The sequence below is a fragment of the Canis lupus genome, chromosome 4 (assembly GCF_048164855.1).
Source record: "Canis lupus baileyi chromosome 4, mCanLup2.hap1, whole genome shotgun sequence".
Classification (NCBI taxonomy): Eukaryota; Metazoa; Chordata; class Mammalia; order Carnivora; family Canidae; genus Canis; species Canis lupus.
The window spans coordinates 39275715-39296291 of record NC_132841.1 but is presented as its reverse complement, the minus strand read 5'-3'; the positions used below and the strand labels follow the sequence as shown (position 1 = coordinate 39296291).

The 20577-nt window shown below is 38.6% G+C and overlaps 1 protein-coding gene across 2 annotated transcripts; it reads left to right on the top strand.

The window, feature by feature from the left end:
* The first annotated feature begins 4403 nt into the window (after positions 1-4403).
* Positions 4404-19493, top strand: C4H5orf47 (chromosome 4 C5orf47 homolog). 2 transcript variants are annotated; one of them, XM_072824107.1, is made up of 5 exons: positions 4404-4716; positions 13422-13507; positions 14834-14933; positions 16405-16443; positions 19090-19493. In XM_072824107.1, exons 1-4 carry the CDS (start codon positions 4434-4436, stop codon positions 16422-16424), a joined length of 489 nt encoding a protein of 162 aa, XP_072680208.1. In that variant the 5' UTR covers positions 4404-4433; the 3' UTR covers positions 16425-16443; positions 19090-19493. The 2 variants fall into 2 exon arrangements, with proteins under 2 accessions (XP_072680208.1, XP_072680206.1); XM_072824105.1 differs by lacking the exon at positions 16405-16443.
* The last annotated feature ends 1084 nt before the right edge of the window (positions 19494-20577 follow it).

The following is a 20577-nucleotide window of genomic DNA, read 5'->3' as shown; positions in this document are numbered from 1 at the left end:
GGGCCCAAATATGCTCACAAGGTACTGCAGACTTCTTTTATGAAAAAAAAAAAAAAAGATTTTATTTATTTGAGAGAGAAAAAGCAGGAGCAGAAGGAGGGACAGAGAGGAGCAGGCTCCTCCCGGAGCAGGGAGCCCCAACTCGGGGCTTGATTCCAGGACCCTGGGACCATGACCTGAGCAGAAGGCAGACGCTTAACTAACAAAGCCACCCAGGTGCCCCAAGAGGTACAGTAGCTTTGGTCTTATCTGTTCCCTGCATTTGACCCATCTCTGTTGTGGCCAGAGGGCACTACTTTGTACCATATCTACTGTCTCTCCTGCCAAGAAAATAATCAAACACTGGATTAAAAAGGAAAAATAAATCTGTTCAAAAGGATTAAAGAGCTATTGAGGTGAGAGGACTTTGAGGGGTCAAGATTCCAGGGACGAGTAAGGAAAGCACCAAGGTGACTCTACACCATAACTTTCCCTCACCAGATGCTGCCCAGTTTATGAGTGGTAGCTAGCATTCAGTGTCACCCAAGGAGGCCTTAGGTAATGCCCTAGACTTTAAGTTGGGACACCTGAGAAGCTTTATTCTAAGGAGTAAGACTAAATAAGGTATATACCAGACTTTATAAAGACTGAAGCTGAGCTGTAAGTCAACTCAAAACTCCCTTACCTTAACTGCCTGCCAGAAAAAAAAAAAAAAAAAAAAGACAGTATCATCCAGGCTCCCAAATAATCTACAGTTTTAATATTGTAATACTATGTAATATTTTTGATATTGTATAATATCTGCCATGCAAAAATTTCCCAGCACACCAGGATTCAAAAGTCAAATAATAAAAAAACATAAAAAAGAAAAAAGTTGTAGCAGTTATCCTAAAGGGATTGAAAATAACTCTGATAAATATGTTCTAGAAAATATTCCAAAGAAATTCTGAAGCTCAGTTTTCATTTCATTCCAGAAATGGAAAACATGACTGAAATTTAGAGCTCAGTAGCAGATTGATTAGTACTGTAAAGAGGATTAATAGACTTCTCCACAGAGCAGTAGAAAATAACCAGATGAAGCAACAAGAGAAACAAGGAGGGAAACTACAGGAAAGAGCAAAAGAGTTATATGGAGCAAGGTAAAAAGATTGAACATGTGTAGTGGGGTCTCAGGAAAAAAAAAAAAAAGGAAATAATGAAGCAGAAGTAATAGTGGAAGAAATAATGGCCTAGAATTGACCAAACTGATAAATAATATCAAATCACATATTTAAGAAGCATTATGCAGCCCAACCAGGAAAAATGGAAAGAACATCATACTGAGTCATTTCATGATAAAACTGCTAAAAAGTGAGGACAAAAAGAAAATCTGAAAAACAGGCAGAGGGAAAAGCTGTGTTACTTTTAAAGGGGCAGTTATATGACTGACAGTGACTTCTCAAAAGAAATAGAAATAGTAAAACAGAATTTCTTCAAAATGCTGAAAGAAAATAGTTGACAGCCTTAAATTTGATACCCAGCAAAAAATTCTTTAAAAATCATTAGAAAAAGCTGTATCAGATAAACAGATTCTTAGTGAACTCATCACCAGTTACAGCCACACTACTATAAAATGTAAAGGTTGTCCTATAGGTAGAGGGAAGATAATCCCATTTGGAAAAACAAATATGTAGGAATGAATACAAACACAATGGAAATGGTAAATATATAAAAAATCAGTAAATCAAAATGAATAATGACCAGGGTATAAAGCAATATTAATGTCTGATGGTGTTTAAAATACATTGTAAAATCACCAAAAAAAAAAAAAAATCTATAATGCTGCTTACAACAGTCATTATAAACACAAGATTGAAGAAAGGTTGAAAGTAAAATAATGAAAAAGATATACCATGAAACACTAATCATCAAAATATATACCAACAAGCGTCATTAGAGACAAAGAGGAACACTTCATAAAAATAAAAGCGTCAAATTACCAGAAGATATAACAATTTTAAATGTGTAGGCACCTAATAGCAGTTAAAGACATACTAAGCACATATTGACAGAACTAAAAGAACAAATAAAAAAAAAAATTCCTCCATAGGGTGATTTTCAGCACACCTCTATCAGTAACTGATAGAACAGTCTGACCTAATTTAACTGACAGTATAAAATAGATAAAAAGAAAACAAGGATACATTGATTAAGAAACCTAGATAAGACACTTCACAAATTTGATCAAATTTGCATATATAATATGAGCACTAGACCCAACAATACACTACAGAATACACATACTTTTCAACTGCACACAGTTCCCCAAAGTAGACCACATGCTGTGTTCTAATGCAAGTCTCAGAAAATTTCAAAGGACTGAAATCATTCAAGGTATGGTCACTGACTACTATGGAATTAAGCTAAAAATAAATAACAAAAAAACTGAAAAGCTTCCAAATCTTTGGACATGAAACAATATATTTATACATAATTCATATGCCTAAAAAATTACAATTAAAATGTCTTGAATAATGAATAGGAATACGAAACTTGTGGCATGCAGCTAAAGCTAGGCTCAGAGGAAAATGTATATAGCTTTACGTGCCTGCATTAGGAAAAGAGTCTCAACATCCATGATTTAAATATCCATCTCAGGATGTTACAAAAACAATTAGGGAACATTAGCAGGAATTGACAAAGTCAAAATTTGATTCTTTGAACAGAGTAATAAAATTGATAACCTATTGATGAGATCAAATCAGATAAAAAGAGTATATAAATTATCAATATCCTGAATGAAAAGGGGGATATTGTGATGCTCCTATAAACCTTAAAAAGATAGTGAAGGAATATTTGAACAATTTTTGCTACTGAGTTTTAGAATATAGAAGGATTGGACAAATCCTGGAAGAACCCACTTTACTAAACTGACCCAAAAAGAAATAGAAAATCTGAATAATCCTATAACTACTAAAGACCTTTTCACAAAGAACACCATACCTAGATGTCTTAATTAATAAATTCTACCAAATACATAAGAGGTTGTAAGCCATTCTCTCTCACACAGACGTTAAAAGTCTAAGGAAAAGATTAAAAAATCAAATTTAGGGGTCCCTGGGTGGCGCAGCGGTTTGGCGCCTGCCTTTGGCCCAGGGCTCGATCCTGGAGACCCGGGATCGAATCCCATGTCGGGCTCCCGGTGCATGGAGCCTGCTTCTCCCTCTGCCTGTGTCTCTGCCTCTCTCTCTCTCTGTGTGTGACTATCATAAAAAAAAAAAAATCAAATTTAGAGGTATATCAATCATATAGTATGATAATATATCACAAGCAAGTAGGATTTATCCCAGATTAGAGGGTTGGTTTAACACTGGAATTCGATCAATGCGATTCATCACATTTATACAATAAGGGAGTAAAATTACATAATCATCTCAATAGAGTTCGTAGACAGAATAAAAGGTGAATCACAGATGAGAAAAAAAATTGCAATACATACAAGTAACAAATACCTAATATACAGAATATATTAAAAACTCCTCTTAATGATTGAGAACAGAATGAAAACCCCACATGGAAACAAAGAAAGCAAAGGGATTGGGCCTGGGTGAGAACATGGGGTGCTTCTGCACTGCACCATTTCTTAACCTGGGTGGATATTACATGGATATATTTAGTGTGTGAAAATTCATCGATCTGTATACTGATGATTGGTACAGTTTTCTGCACATATTTATAATTCAATTAAAAAGATTCATTTTAAGAAACTATGTCTCTGTCCTGCCTGTTACTCTGGGGAAGTCACTCAGTTTCTTTGCTGTGAAATGCTGCGCGATTTGAAAGGATGGTCTATGGGAGAACCGTTTGCAAAGCGCAGATGTAAAGCTATGGCCACATGCACTTCACAGGGTATGTACCCAATAAACGTGACATGAAGGTGAGGCCTACGGGAACTCTATGTGCCAGTACTTAATAGGCCTTATTTTGATTTAGCCCCGTCATCCTGAATTTACACCCGAGGACACTGAAAGCTTAGAGAGGAGAAGTAGCTTGCCCAAAGGGTCCAGCTGGGCGGCAGCGGAACCACGGGGGGCCGCACGGCGCGGCGGGAAGGACGCTGGCCCGAGGCCCATATGGCCCAGCACGACCGTGCCCGGCCACGGTGCCCCGGGAACGCTCCGGCAGCAGGGGGTGCTGTGTCCTCCCGCTCCCCCAGGCCCCCAACCGCACCGGCCCGCACCCCAGCCTGCGGGGTCCGCGGCTCACGGGAGCCCCCGCACACCCAGCCGCGGGGGGCTGCCCCAGGGGCCTGCCCCCTTCCCGCACCGTCGCCTCGGCTCAGCACAGTTCTCCAGAGGCCGTGCCCCAGGCGCCTCCCCGCCCCCCCCCCCGCGCCCCCGCCGCGCGCGCAGTGGCCCCGCCCTCCCGCCGTCCCGCCCGGGGCTACGCGGGGCCTCTGAGGAAACTCGGCGGCGATGGCGGCGGCCGCCCGGGGGCAGGAGCGGGGCCTGCCGCGCTTCGTCTACGTGACGCGCTTCGGCTCGCACCGGTGCGGCGGCGTCGTGCGGCTGGGCGGCCGCCGGGCTCAGGGCCGCGGGAACCCCGGGCGCCGGGCCGCGTGCAGCCCCGAGGAGCCGCGGGCGGCGGCCCCGGACGGCGCGGAGCTCGCCCCCGGCCCCCGGCCCCGGGAGCCCGCCGTCTCCTCACCGGCGCGGGCGTCGAGCGCGCAGAGCGGTACCTCGTCGGCGGCGCGAGCAGGTGGCGCCGGGCGGGCGGGCGGGCGGGCGCCTGGGTGTGGGCGGTGGGCGCCTCCGCCCTCGGCCTCCTGTCAGCGGCCCGTCGGCCTTCCCGCCCGGCGGCGGAGGGCGCTGGGGCCCGGCGGGCGGCGCGCGGGGGGCGGAAGGTCACGGGCTGGAGCCCCTGCGTCTGCCACCGCGAGGGGCCGAGGCGGCTTCGTCTTCGCCGCGCTGAGGCCGAGGCCCGTGCCCGCTACGCGCCGGGGGTCTTTCTCTGGCCCTGTTCGGTCTGCGCGCGCGGCTTTCGGGCTTGCCCTGTGTGTGAAACGTCCCTATAGGGTTTGCCCGTGTCTTGTTGAGTTACTTCCTAGGCGTCCGACCTTCCGTTGTAAAAGGGGTTTCCTCCTCCACAGTCCCCTCCGAGTGCTTGTTGCTTGTGTCTAGGAAGCTTCCTGATCTTCCTTCCTTCCCTCCTTCTTTTCTTTCAGAAAGAGCGAGCGAGCTAGCAGGGGGAGAAGCAGAGGGAGCCACGCAAGCCGACTCCGTGCTGAGGGGGATCTGGGGGTGGGACTTGACCTCAGGACCGTGACATCATGACCTGAGGTGAAATCACATGAGCCACCCAGGCGCCCCACTTCTCGATCTTAAAAAAATAAATGAACAAACCGGATTTAAGATTCATGTATATACATGCCGAGATGTGATAAGGTTATATTTTTAGTGACACAGTTAAGATCCAGAGCATTTCCATCTCCTGGAAAAGTCCTCCCTCGTTTCTGAGGGCTTACTGCCTCCACCTGTGCTTTTTGAAGAGTTCATGGAGACGTTCACAGTCCAGCTTACCTATTTAAAGTGTACAACTCAGTGCTTTTCATAGAGATGGGCAACCATCACCACACTCAATTTTGGAACGTATCTCTTACCCCAAAGAGAAAACCTGTACCTTTTCGTACTGTATCCTGTATCCGTTGGCACCCACTACCGCCTCTTACTGCCCTCCCCTCCTCCTAACCCCAGGGCTAAGCAAGGGCTAAACTTTCTTTCTTCACCGATTTGCCTATTCTGCACATCTCATATACATTGCATCATACAATATATGAGCTTTCCTGATTGCCTTCTTTCACTTAGCCTATTGGTTTTTGAATGAACTTTAAATCCTAGCACCTGGCTGCATTCTTTTATTTTTAGAGTAGGTTTTATCATTGATGCTGATTGTCCAGGTATACTCTAAGATTATATGCAAAGAGAGAGAGATAATTTCATCTTTCTTTCTTTCTTTTTTTTTTTTTTACCCATTCCTATGCCTGCAGTAGATTTGTTTTGTCTTACTGTATGCAGTAATACCTCGAGTACTATGTTGAATACTAGTGAAGATTCTGGGCAACCTTGCCTTATTCCTGATCAGTAGAGGGAATGCCTCTAGTGTTCCCCATTAAATAAGTTACTGGCTTTAGAACGAAGGCATATATATTTAAAATGCTAAAAAGGGGATCCCTGGGTGGCGCAGCGGTTTGGCGCCTGCCTTTGGCCCAGGGCGCGATCCTGGAGACCCGGGATCGAATCCCACGTCAGGCTCCCAGTGCATGGAGCCTGCTTCTCCCTCTGCCTGTGTCTCTGCCTCATTCTCTCTCTCTCTCTGTGACTATCACAATTAAATAAAAATTAAAAAAAAAGAAAAATGTTAAAATACTAAAAAGTATTCCTCAGTTTTTATTTTCTTCAGTGTTTTTATCATAAGTGGGTGCTGAATTTTGTCAAAGGCTTTCTCAGATCTATGGAGATACATTGTTAGATTTATTATTATGGTATATAATGTAAATGGATTTTCCAGTATTGAACCAACTTTGCATTCCTGAAATAAATCCTACTTGGCTATGATGTGTTATTTTCTTAAAGTAGCTTGGACTCCACTATTAATTTGTTTAGAATTTTACATTGATATTCATGAGAAATCATGATCCATAGTTTTTCTCTCTTTGTACTTCTTCATCTAGTTTAGGTATTAGAGTGTACGTACTTCATAAAAGATTTACAAACTTTCCTTTTTCTATGCTCTGGAAAAAGTTATATAACAGTGGGACTACCTGGTGTTTGATGGTTTGGTAGATTTCTTTTGTGAAATCATCTGGGTCTAGGGCTTTTTGTGGAATAATTCCATTACAACTTTTTCTATATCTTATATGAAATTGCTCTTTTTAAGCTTTCTAATCCTAATGGGTCAATTTTGGTTATATTTTCCTAGGAAATTCTCTATTTCATCTGTGTTTCTAAATCTATTTGCATAGAGGTCTGCAAAGTAGTGTCTCATGATTTTAAGAAATTTCTTGTGTTTCAATGTCATTTTTTTCTGCATGTGTATGTACTCCCCCTTTCTTTCTTTTTTTTTTTTTTTTTGAGATTTTATTTATATACTCATGAGAGAGACACACAGAGAGAGAGAGAGGCAGAGACACAGGCAGAGGGAGAAGGAGGCTCCATGCAGGGAGCCTGACGTGGGACTTGATCCCGGGTCTCCAGGATCACACCCTGGACCAAAAGCAGCGCTAAACTGCTGAGCCACCTGGGCTGAGCCACCTGGGCTGCCCTATTCCCCCTTTTTCTTGATCAAGTGTTTTGTCAATTAAAAAAAAAAAACAGGATTTCAATTTATTAATGAGATGTCTTGTTTTTCTAGTTTCTTCCTCATTGAAAAATAAAGATAAAAAATAAAGATGAAACTTTATCTCCTTACATGTGCTTTCTTTTGGTTTCCTATGTTGTTTTTATACTTTTTTCCAGCAGGACATTTCATTCAATTATTTTTATTCTTCCTTTTTATTGATTAAAGCCTTTAGTGCAATGCATTTTCTTCTAACCACTACTTTAAATCCCATAGATTCTAATATGTGGTGTTTCCATTGTCACTATGTTTTTTTAAAATTCTGTAATTTCAGTTTGTGTTATTCTTCTCACTGTAGAGTTGCTTAATAGATTTGATTTTTTAAGAAGCTTCCAGGACTAAAAAAAAAAAAAAAAAAAAAGCTTCCAGGACTTTTCTGTTTTGTTTTTGTTAGTAAACTTTGTTTTATTGCATTATAATCAGAGTGTTGTTTGTAAGGTCTCCACTTTTATGGATGCTACTGATACTTTTTTCGTGACCTAATTTATGCTTCTTCCTTTTTGTTCTTTCTCCTGCGGAAGCCATGCAATTGGAAGACTGTCCCTTTAAATCATGCTTACCCCTTTAAACTGAGTCAGGCCCATTAAATGGCATGATTAGTACTTTATGTGGTGTCTGGCCCTGGCCCTTTAAATTGCACATTGATATTCCTTCTCTGTAGTTTGTGCTCTGACCTGTAGGGTTTTGTTTTAGTATTTTCAGATTTAGGGTGGATTTAATCTTTCTGTTGGCCAGAAAGCTCTCCTGCAGGCACTTTTTCTAGTGCCCTTTCTTTCTCGTCCCTGCTGGCCACAAATCCCTCCTTGGGGTGGGGCTGGAGCCTATGGGACCATAGCTCTGCGATTGAATGATTTTTCTTGTTTTCTTTAAACAGTTACTTTGCAGTTCTCATTTTTCTATCTTCAAGCAATGCTGAGGGTGCAGTTTTGTATAGAATTTTCAAAATGTGAAATTGTTTGGGGTGAACTTTTGGGAGGTCAGTTGCTCTACATTTCCCATTGTCTTCAGTAACTCAGAAAGTCTAAAACTGAAGGTTTTTGAAAAAGAGAAGAGAGGGGCACCTGGGTGGCTCAGTCAGTTAATCGTCTGACTCTTTATTTTGACTCAGGTGATGATCTCAGGGTTGTGTGATGGAGCCCCACATTGGGTTCTGTGCTCTGCACAGTCTGCTTGTCCCTCTTGCTCTGCTTCTCCTCCTCTTCCTCTTCCTCCTCCTCCTCTCTCTCTCTTAAATAAAAGAAGTGGTAGGGTTAGATTTACTCAGGCTATGCTATATAAAGGAGATAGAATTGGAGGCATGCAAGACTGAAGCCCAATTTGAGGAATATGTAAACATTTTGTTTGTTATCCTTCCAGATTGCTTTGATAATTTAGATGTATAAGATAGTACTCCGTGTGACTTGATTGAAAGCTCCTGAAAATGAGCTGTGGCAGGAAGCCTTCAGAGCTACCTATCCAGGGTCATTACTTTGGACAACAAGCTCTTCTAATGGCCTCAGGTTTTTTTGTTTTTGGTTTTGGTTTTGGTTTTTTTTTTCTGGCTCCTCTCCCAGGGATCTAAAAAATCCAGGGGTAGTATAAGATACTTTAGCCCTCAGTTTCCAGCTTCTTTGAATAATAGAAATAGGATACAAGGTTTATTCTAGGAAGAGGAGAGAGTATGGTGATGGTGGTGGTAGTAGTGGTAATGAGGAGCTCTATAGCTTTGGTAAGAAGCCAAGAAAAAATACAATCGATTCAATTGGGAGCCTATATTGTTTTAGTGCCGTGAATCAAAGGACAAATAATAGTCCATCATCAAGATAGTGCATTAGAAGTGAGGAACACTGAAAGCAGATGAAGAAGCTTCCAGGCGTGAGGGAAGGGATGCATGAATTTGTGCTGGAGATCCCTACCTATGCCAGTTAGAAGTAACTGGGTAGCCAATATAAAACCGGTGTTGTGCTTTTGTAACTTTATGCTGTACAGGCCTAGGGTGGCTTTCCTCTAGTTGACTTCTCTGCTGGGGTAGGAAAAGACAATAATATAGTTTGTCTTGAAGTTTGATTTTGAAATTTGGGGATTTTTGCTGCTCCCTTGTGGCAGGGGTGACATGATCAGATCTGGAGGAAGGAGAACTAGGACAGAGTTGGGCTAGAAGAGACTGGAGGCCAGAGCCTGTTAGAGGGCAGTCACAGAAGTCCAGCGCAGAGATGAAAGGTGTGAACGAAGGCAGCAGCAATGGAGACAATGCACAGGATCAATGACTGACTGAAAGACAGAGAAGGAAGGGATTGATGCCAACCCTGAAGTTCGTTTGTTTTTTCTTTTCTTTTCTTTTCTTTTCTTTTCTTTTCTTTTCTTTTCTTTTCTTTTCTTTTCTTTCTTTTCTTTTCTTTTCTTTTCTTTTCTTCTTTTCTTTTCTTTTCTCTTTTCTTCTTTCAAGATTTCATCGATTCATTCATGAGAGACACACAGAGGCAGACACATAGGCAGAGGGAGGAGCTGGCTTCCCATGGGGAGCCCAATTCAGGACTGGATCCCAGGACCCTGGGTTCACAATCTGAGCCAAAGGCAGATGGTCAACCACTGAGCCACCCAGGCATCCCAACTCTGAAGTTTCTATGGTAGGTGGATGGGCAGATGATGGAGCCAAGAGCTTCAGAGCCCCTCTGCTGTGCTTGTGAGGCCAGGAATAGTCAGATTTATATTTAAACCAAGGCAGGAAGTGCTTAAATTTTACTCAGTTTGGGATATATATTTAATATTAATATTAAAAGGATGTTTATGTCTGGCTCTCTATGGGGAACTAAGTGAATTATTTATCATTGAACATCTCCCACACTTTGGGCACTAGATTATGTGCTAGTGACAGATGAATCAGACAAATATTCTGCTCTCCAGGAACTTCTAAATGAATAATAATATGAATGCAAGTTAGTAGACACAAATGCTGTAAGAGAGACACCTTAGAAAGACTTTGATAGTTAAGGGAAAGGAGAGGCATAAAGGCAGGAAATCAAGGGATATGCATGGAGAAAGTGCTAGTGGGAAGGTAGAGATTATTGAGAGCATTGGCTTTGAAATCAGAAAGACATAATCTTGGCTCTGTCATTTATTAGTAGTGTAATATTGGCCAAGCTAGTTAACTACTCGATTCTCAGTTTTCTTATATGTAAAATGGGGATGATATTTTCTAACAGAACAAGTTACTGTGAAGACTAAGTGACAGGGATGCCTGGGTGGCTCAGTGGTTGAGCATCTGCCTTTGGCTCAGGGCGTGATCCCAGAGTCCTGGGATTGAGTCCCATATCAGGCTCCCCACAGGGAGCCTGCTTCTTCCTCTGCCTATATCTCTGCCTCTCTGTGTGTGTCTCTCATAAATAAATAAAATCTTAAAAAACAAAAAAGACTAAGTGAAGTACAGAATGTGTGCAGTGCCCGGCACGGTGTTTGATACAGAATAAATGACCAGTAAATCCTGGCACAATGAATAGAGATGGCTTGGAGGGAAGGGAGGTATTATCCCAATGAGTAGTATATAGTGGGCATGGCTAAATATTTATTGAATGAATGAAAAGTAAGTTTTGGACCAGGTTGTGGAATACCTTGGAGGCAGTCGGTTTATAGTCACTGAAGATTTTTGAATGGTGGGATGAAGGGATCAGAAACTCTAGAAGATAAAATTGTAAGTTCTTTATAAGATGTAGTAGAACTTAGAAATCCTGGGGCAAGCAAATTAGGAAACTCTTCAAACATTTAAAGCAAGACTAATAAATCAGTTCTCACAGAACTTAGGAGGTATATTCATAATTGATATATAATGGAGGGTGATGAGTGCTATTGTGGAAGTACAAATAAATGCTTTGGAAGTGGTAATAATTTGAGAATGAGAGGATTAGGAAAGGCTTCACAGTGGTGGAAGCTCCATGAGAGTCACACATGTTGCTGAGCTAGGGAATTACAGGTGGGAAAAATGTGTAAACATTGCCCTGGGTATGGATCCATGATGGAGAGTGATTAGGGAAGAACTAGAAGTATATTTTGAGTGTGTAGAAACAGTGTGTAGAAAGAAGGCTAGAGAAAGATTGAAAACATAAGTTGGGACAAAGTCTTTGGTACACACTGGAGCTTCCCTTAGTGATGTATGCAAAACAAGTAGAAGAAATGATTTTGTCTTTTTTCTTTATCACATCTTCTATACTCCTTGACATATTGTAGATCCCCAGTAAATACAGGTAGACTTGATGGCTCCTACCCTGACCTCCAGGAATAATGTTTAGAATAGCTAAGACTTGGAAATGGAAAACATTTGCAAATGATGCAAGTATAGTATTCCAAAGGCATAGGCATTTAGAGGGAAGGGTACATATGGGTATATGAAGAACAGAGATTCCCAGACTTATTTTCCTACATCATATCTGCATATCATCTGTACGATCACTTACTTAATATATTTATTTAAATATGAACTTTTTTCTCCTCTCAACTAAATTTCTCAACTAAATTTCTTTTTAGAACACTTTACATCATTATCTCAGTGGCAAACTTGTACCATTTGCCACAAATAGAAATTAATTAAAAATAATCAAATAAAGGCTAAACAATATTATTAAATTCTAGCCAAATCGTTTGTCTAATAAAGGTTTTCTGTAGTCATAAATAGAGAGAAGCAAATGTCAGAGAAATCTTAGTGACATACTAGTTCCAAACTCAGACTTTCTCTGTGATGTAATCAGATTGAAAAATAATGGGAAAGAAAATGAGTTTCTCACTGTGTGTTAAGGTTCTTTAGTGCTAGGTCTCTACCCCTCCTAGAATTGGTGATATGCTTTTCACAAATAGGGAAATACCGTTTTAGAACATACTGTAATTCACTAACAAATAGAATGCTTATTGCATACTTAATGTGTATGGTATTAGATACTGGATCTCAAATAAAACACACTCCTCAAGTAAACAACATGATAAATCTCATGATAACTGAGCATAGGATGCTTTGAGAAATCAGAGAAGGTTCCTGGAAAGCTAAATATTGAATAAGTGGAAGAAAGCCAGGCATAGAGTGGTGGTGATAGGGCAGGAATTAGGTGGGTAAGTGTTCAGATGGGCAGATTACAGGCAAATATAAAAGCTTTCGAGGGGCACATGCTCAGTGTTTTATGATTTTGTCCTTGGACAGAACAAGCCCTTGGGTTTTCTTCTAACAGTTAATATTTGGGAAGGCAGCATGGTTTGGTGAGTAGAGGGAGGAAACTTATTCACTCTTTAACAAACCCTTGTTAGTTCCTACTGTGTCTCTGGTAGTGTGGGTGGAAAGATGACTAAGGCACACATAGCTGTGGCCCTTGGGGAAGTCACAGCCTAGTGAAGGAAACACATTATAAACGTGATATAAAAGTGTGCTAAGTACCGTTACCCAAGTGTTTCTGGAGCTAGTGCTGTGTGGGAGACTATAGAGAGGAGGTGAAGGTGTAAGTTGAGTCTTGAAGAGCAGGTAGAAATTTGCCTGCCAAGGATATATGTGTGTGTGTGTGTGTGTGTGTGTGTATGTGTGTGTGTGTGTTATCCATATGGAACAGCATGTGCAAAGGCTGGGAAGAGTGTTTTATCCATATGGAACAGCATGTGCAAAGGCTGGGAAATGTTTTAGCCATATAGAACAGCATGTGCAAAGGCTGGGAAGGATAGGAGCAAGGCATTTGAGAAACCATAGGTATTTGGGAGAGTTGAAAGCATAATGTGTGTCTGGAGTTGAACAGAGAAGAAAGATGTGGCTTCTGTATTTGTTAGATGTTGCTGACTTTTTGGGGACTCATCTTTCAAATCAATAAAGAAAAGAGACTTCCTAGGCATTTCCAAGGTAGTTTGTCTCTAGTTTTCTTGTTTTGTTTTTTTTTTTCCCCAGCATAGTCTTAGCTAATTGGTAAACTGATAATATATAGTGTTCAGAAATATACCAACAAGTGTAAAAATCCCCAGACGACTCAAGAGACATTTATAATTCTCTCTATTCTCAGGATGGTGCATCCTTTAAAATATGTGCTAAACTTTTTACCTTTTCACTCTCTCTCTCTTTTTAAAATTAGGTTTAACCCAGAAGAATTTAGCTAAAAAGTTTGATTTCCCCATCCCATTGAATGAAGCTTCCAAAATAATGAAGAAGAAGAAAAAGGTATATTATTATAAAGGAGAATGAACAATATTTGAATTTTAGATTAACCTCTCTAAATAAAAATGTGTAAAGATACTCAACAGTAAAAATAGTTCCATCTTTTGAAAATTTAATTTACTGAAATGAGAAAATAGAATTAATTTAGCAGAAATGGAACTGGGTTTGGAAATATTTATTAACTGTAGAGAACAGTCCTTCCAGTGTTTGAAGATATAAACACATTTCAATCAAAATGTAATGGGAGATTTTTCAAAGCATGAAAATATATGTTTCATAGAATATATAACTTTGATAGTATAATATAAAGAGAAAATCATGGATTTCACAGAAAAGAATAATGTATCTATATTGGTGCCATATTGCTCTTTTAAAGACAAGGGATGAACATTTAGTTTGTAGAAGGAAAGCTAACAAGGATGAATCTTTACTGCTGGACTGGTTATCTAAGTGTCATGGTAACTTGAGTGTTTTAAATACACAAGATCACTAGCTCTATGCATCTTTGTTTTCCACCATATATCTTACACTTTGGTTTAAAGAAATTGTTAGTTGATAATGACACATAAAATGGTATTATTTCTGAGCTTTGAGTATTTATGAGGTGTAACCCCTGTATAGTACAAAATAGCATTCAAAGTAACTCTAAATGTATTTTGAATATGCATCTGATCTTCCCACTATACTAAGAATTATTTCTCCCGAGAATGAATTCCTTTTTTGTGAGGAGAACAGAGTAATAGCCAATGTTTACTTGTAGTTACTGGGGTATGTGCTTTGCATATATTTTTCCTTAATTCTAATAATCCAATGTATGAAATTATTACTAGATGAGATATAAAACATTTGCCCAATGTCAAGCAACTGTTAAGTGGCAAAGCCAGGATCTGAGCCTACATCTGTTTGTTTCCATAGTTCTCATTCTTTCTGTTCTAGTGTATTCATGCTATCTGGTAATTTTGCTTTGGTATGTCCTAGGAGAAATGTTTAATTCTTAACTAGAATAAAATACATTTAAAAATCTCATAATTTCCCAGTGGAATAGAAATTCACTATTTTTACAACTGTTGAAAACAAAATTGAATGTATTAGAACAATTTAGGTAAGACTTTATAGACCTTGTTTTCATCCAGGACAGTAATCTAAACTACAAAGAGGAAATGCTAGGAAGTTTGCAGAAGAGATCACTGACCATGGGAAAACAGTTACATTTAATTTTTTGGTCTCTAAGTGCTAATATTGCTTTATAGTGATATCAATTGACATGCAACGTGGTTGAGTCACTGCCAGTTGCCTCGGTCAAATATACACTGTGCTTATATTTTTAAGGTTTCAGTATGGAATAAAGTGTACAAAGTCATTTCTAGAATGCTTGAAGAAAATGAAAAATATAGACTCAGACTGAAATACCAACAATTATCTTGTGAAAGTAAGTTGACACTATTTTGATTGTATTAAAGAAGCCTGCCTTCCCCGACAATTTAGTCACCCTAGGGTCATATTAGTCTAGTAGTTTTCCTAATTGTCACATTCAGTGTACAGAGCTATAGAAATGCGGCTACCATATTATCACTGTTCATCATAATTAAACATACAAAACATCTTAAACCATTGAGTTATAGACTAGACCACAGGCCTAAGTGTGAGTGGAGGAGCACAGAAGGTAAATGTTGACTAGCATTTACTGAGCAAAAGGAACACACTTGTCTGTTAAGCTTGAATTTTAATGCCAGCTTTTAATACAAATTACAAAACTCATACATATTGACAAAGAAAAACATTTTGACTGCAATAAAATTTATACATTCTGTGTCATTTCATACAGTTACTTCCTTCCATGGATGCTGCAGTCTAATTTAATACATTTAACAAAACTGCCCTTGAATTATGGCCTTGAAGTCATGAATTCATTCCTAGAAAACAACTCATAAATTAAACTATGTTCTAAAGCTGCAACAGTATTGAATTGATATTTTGGGCAGAGCAAAATTAGATGTAATCTAGTATACTTATTAAAGTAATTGGAACTTTTGGATTCTCAAACAATGAAGTTGGATAAAATTTATATAACTAATAATGCCACACGAATTGATAAATCATAACAGTTATTTCCTTTCCTTCACATGTTACTATGCTAAACACTTCGATAGGTTCTTAGTAGTATAGTAAAGTATAGTATAGTATAGTAGTATAGTATAGTCACTCGATGACAACTTCTATTTTGACAGTAAATCTACAGAATTTAATTTTGTGAAGACTATTTTCATAAGATAATTAATTGGAACAGAATGCCATTTTGTAAGCATTGTTACTCTGGAAACTCATCACTGTTCATGTAATATTGCATTAATAATAGCATAAATTGTTTGCAATAATGACGTATAAACCAATGTTCAGATTAGTGATACTCTATTTTATTTATTCAGTTAAGGAGAATGAGGCAGAAGGGATTAGGAGGAAGAAAGTGGTTCGTGGTTTTTTTAGGTGAAAGGGATTGTTTGAGGCAGAGCAATGTGCAAAGACCCTGGGCATTGTTCTGAGTTAATCCAGATCCAGTTACTTTAATGAACAGATTACATCTAATTTGCTCTGGCCACAACCTTGAACTTGTCAGTTCTCTTGTGCCCCAGCAAGAGGCCTTCGATTAAATGCCAAGTAAACTTATAAGGTTTGTTTGGCAATTTAAAATAATAATCTGTGTTTTCCAGAAACAGCCTGTTACAAACAAATATCCAGGTAATTCATTATTTTATATTATAGATAGTTTTAAACCAGATTACAAAAACTAATAATGTTTTAGAAATGTATTATAACTCTTATTTTGTAATATGTATTTATTAATGGGAAAACCAGTGCTAGAGGCCAACTTGAATTTCCCATATATTTTATGTTGTTCCTAGACTCAAATTACAAAAGATGAATCTTCTTATCATCTGCTGGTAAGAATCCATTTATATAACAATTATAAAGTATAGGCTTTATTTCCATCCCTTTTACATCTTACTGTCTCCAACCTTTAGAATACCCATTGCTGATTCCAGCCTGTTTCCTTCCTTAAACCCAGTGTTTGGCAAATAGTAAGCACTGAATAAATATTTGTTGAAATTTAATAAACTTCATTTGGGCCCCATATTCACAATGCTATTGAAACTACTCTTTCCATGGTCCATGGTTTTTGTTTTTGTGGGAATTTTTGTTTGTTTGTTAATAATGTCTCTTACTTCCCTTTTCTCTTTGAACTTGTCACATTTAATATTATCTTACTACTGCTTTCAATTTTTCTTCTTTCTTAGTGTCCTGGAGGTTATGACACGGTTCTCTTTCTGCCTTTCTGACAGCATTTTCTGTGTATTTTTTATTTGTTCCTTTTGTTACCACTTAATAACAAGTGTTATTGGTTCTGTTCTCTCTTTACATATTTATTCTGAGGTATACCAACCCACTTTTATAGCTTCAATTACTCTTTCTTTGTGTAGGACCATTAAATCTCTCTTCTACCTTTGACCTCTGAATTCCTTTAGGCAATTCTGTAGTTACTTGATAATATTACATGTTTTAAATCGAGTGTATCATCTTTCCTCCTTTCATTTCAGTTGTGCCTTGGTTTGCTAATCATGTGAGTTCATTAAATTTCTAGGGAGAGATTATATCCAGTTTGGTGGTGTTTGAAAAGTACTAGAAAAGTAAGATGGGTGTTAGGAAAGAGAAATCAGACTTTTGTACATGGGAATGTGGGGGAGGGGAGTATACTTTAGACATGGACATGAGCAAGTTCATGGAGTCCAAGAAGATGTTCAGGAATGTGTAGTTTGATCAAACCTTGTTTACGATAGTCATTGTAAAGAAAAGTCTAAAATACTGAGACTCTTTCAAAGGGTCTCACGTGAGTAATATTTGTACTCCATTAAGTAGGCAATAAAGAAACATGAAACATCTTATTAACCCTTTATTCTAAATTATCCAAATGTACAGAAAAGTTACAAGGGTAATACAAAGAACTCCAGTATAACCTTTACCTAGTTTCACTGATTTTTAACATCTTGTTACATTTACTTTTTCATTCTCAGATGCCTTCTCTTTTTCTCTATGTGTATATGTGCATGTATATAAAGTGTTACCCTTTAAGGGGTGCCTGGGTAGCTCAGTTAGTTAAGCATCTGACTTTTAATTTTGGCTCTGGTCATGGTCTCAGGGTCATGAGATCAAGCCCCATGTCTGGCTGCATGCTCAATGTGGAGTCTGTTTGAGATTCTCTCTCTCCCTCTCCCTCTGCTCCTCCCCTCAAGCACTCTCTCTCTAAATATATACATACATACATACATATATATATATATATATATATATATATGTAGGATATAATTGTATATAGCATATAAACATTACCCCTTAATACTTTACTGTGTATGTCCTAAGAACAAAGATATCTCTATATAACCATACAACAATGATCAAATTCAGGAAGCTTATTTTTCCTTTTGTAATTACTAAGTATTTTATGGAAACATAATAAAAGAATATGCAAATACCTTGTACATCATCAGTATAGAATATTTTAAAGCAGTGGATTGATCAGATTTGCATTTTGGAAAGAATCTGATGTTATTTTGTGCAAATATTTGGAATGGAGGGCAAGACAGGAAGTAAAATCTAGAGATTCTAAAAGGATCCAAGTGAAATGGGAGTAAATGGGAGTAGCAGAGTGGGTGGAGCGGAGACAAAAGATTTGCTAGGGGATAAGAAAGATGATCCCAAGTTCTGAGAATGAGTAGATAAGAAAGAAGGAAGTCAAGAGAAGAACTGGTTTTATGAAGCTACTGAGTTTTATTTTGTCATGTTGAATTTTAGCTGTAGTGAGGTATTCAGGGTATTTGGAAGTATCTTATTTGAGCTAGTGTGCAGTCTATGCTACGTGGAAGTCATAAGTAGTTGTGATAGTAGGTGCGCATGAAAACCTCGATATGAGGATGGAGTGGGAGGACAGGACTGAGAACGCAGTGTTGATGATGTCTAGGATGAAGAGGAATTCTCAGTTCAAAGAGGGATTCTAGGAGCTTAATCAGAAGTAATGAGGGGGCAAAGAGGGGTACAAGTGAAGCAGGAGATTAGAAGCTTGGCAGTTCAAAGGGTTGCAGTGGCCTTGTTCAGTGAGAATATAGGGGTACAAAAAATAGGAGTATAGAAATATGTTAGCTAGGAACAATTCAAAAGTTTCAACACCTAGAACTAAAGCAGAAATGCCAAGTGATGACATTATCCAAAGCAATAACCCTGCTTATGAGTGGCATGAAGTGGCCTGGAGATAAAGGCCTATGATAGAGTGTTTTTACGACCAGTTTCTATAGATGGAGCTGTTGAAGTCATCAAGATTATTTGCGGGAGCTAGAATGGAGAAGAAAAATATGACTTACACATTGAATCTGTTAGAAGCTTTTTATGGTGACTAGAGAAAGTAAAAGTTACCAAAAAGTAAATACAGGGAATGGCTAACTGTTGCTTTGCAATCCTAGAAATGTTAAGTTATTTCGATGACTATTGACCATGACATTTTATCTTAACAAGATTCAATTTTGTCATCTTTTATTTAGGATTAACCTCTCTTTGGATCTGTTTACCAAAGAAGATTGGGAAGAGTTTAAAGGTGGAACTTTAAATTGAATTATAATTATATGTTAATTTTGGTGTGTTTTGTTGGAATTGGGACTTTCATAGTTGAATAGAAAAACTACCTTTATTATAAATTAATAGTATTTCTTTGCAAGTTAATACAGATTTTTGTTAAATATTGTTATCATGTGCACATGAGTGTTATGCAAGTGTTCTTCAAGTGTGAATTAATATCCCATATTCTTTTAAGTTCCTCTTATTCATAAAATTTAAATTGAAATAGTAATATAATTGTAGGCATGTACAATTGCCATTTTTCCCTTTTATTAATGCATCTGCAACCATCACTTTATCCTTCTTTTAGATGTAAATGCTTTAAATTAAACTTGGATTCCATTTAAATTGTTTTTGGCTTCCTTCTTTTTTTCTAAATTTCTCAATTGCTTTATGACAAAAATCTACAATTTACATAGTGATAGCTATTTTGAGTGTTAAAACTAATGGTTAGTTAAGCCATCTTTTCGTCCTAAGGAAAATTAGAAAATTTGTGCAAATTCTAAATTGTAACATGGAATATTTTAGGAAAATTTAGGGGCAAAGATCAGAGGAAACATTCTTCTCCTTTCCAGACCCCTCAATAATATTATATTATGTTTTCATCAGTGAATGAGAAACTTAGAACTCTGAAAAGAATTTATAAATATTTCTCAGTGAAGTCTCATTGTTTTCTACTCAACTATTGCCAAGACCATTTTTTTCTGCTTTTTGTTGATGCAGTCTCTCTCCCTAAATTGTATCATAAGCCTAGGTAGAACTGAAAACTTAGGAGAAAAAGACAAAAAGAAGTTTGCCCATGATAAAGGCAAGTAAAACAAAATCAAACAGAAAAACCCCACATGCATCCTGAATTCTTTACCATAAAAATCAAAGCACATGTCTGGTAAACCTCTTTGGTTCTAGAGGCAGTACATTCCTCACCTAGAAATATTGGCCAAACCCATGTATTAGGTGACACAGAAAGTTGCCAACTTTGAGTGGGAACCAGTGCAGGAAAGGGCTCTGCAGTAGGTCCAGCCCAACATGTAAGCAGGCCTGCTGCTTGTGTCTTCTGACTTGGAAGACCCAGTGGTGTTGGAGATACCATTAGTGGGAAAAGATGTAGTATAAAGCTTATGGAAAGCCAAACACAGACTTCATGATGGAATTATAAATCAAGGCCATGCTGTCCACAGCATAAAATTAAATGCCATGTGAGAGATAGTTTTGACATGTTTGGGGGCTCTGGTAGAGACAAATTGCTTCGCCCTGAGGCAAATAAACAAACTTCCTGCAGCAGACTGTCTAAAATGGAAATAGTACATCTAGGAAGGAAGACTTCCCAGTAGAAAGTTCCTAAGTGGGAACCAAACAGCACAAGCAGACTATGTGAACAGGTTGTCCAATCCTCAGGTCACTCACATCAGTTATAC

What these genes read in the sequence shown, in the direction of transcription:
- C4H5orf47 (XM_072824105.1), top strand. Translation starts at nt 4,434, where the DNA reads ATGGCGGCGGCCGCCCGGGGGCAGGAGCGGGGCCTGCCGCGCTTCGTC. An exon ending in CTCGTCGGCGGCGCGAGCAG is followed by an intron (nt 4,717 to 13,421) that starts GTGGCGCCGGGC and finishes TTTTAAAATTAG; the next exon opens with GTTTAACCCAGAAGAATTTA. An exon ending in CCAACAATTATCTTGTGAAA is followed by an intron (nt 14,934 to 19,089) that starts GTAAGTTGACAC and finishes TCTTTTATTTAG; the next exon opens with GATTAACCTCTCTTTGGATC.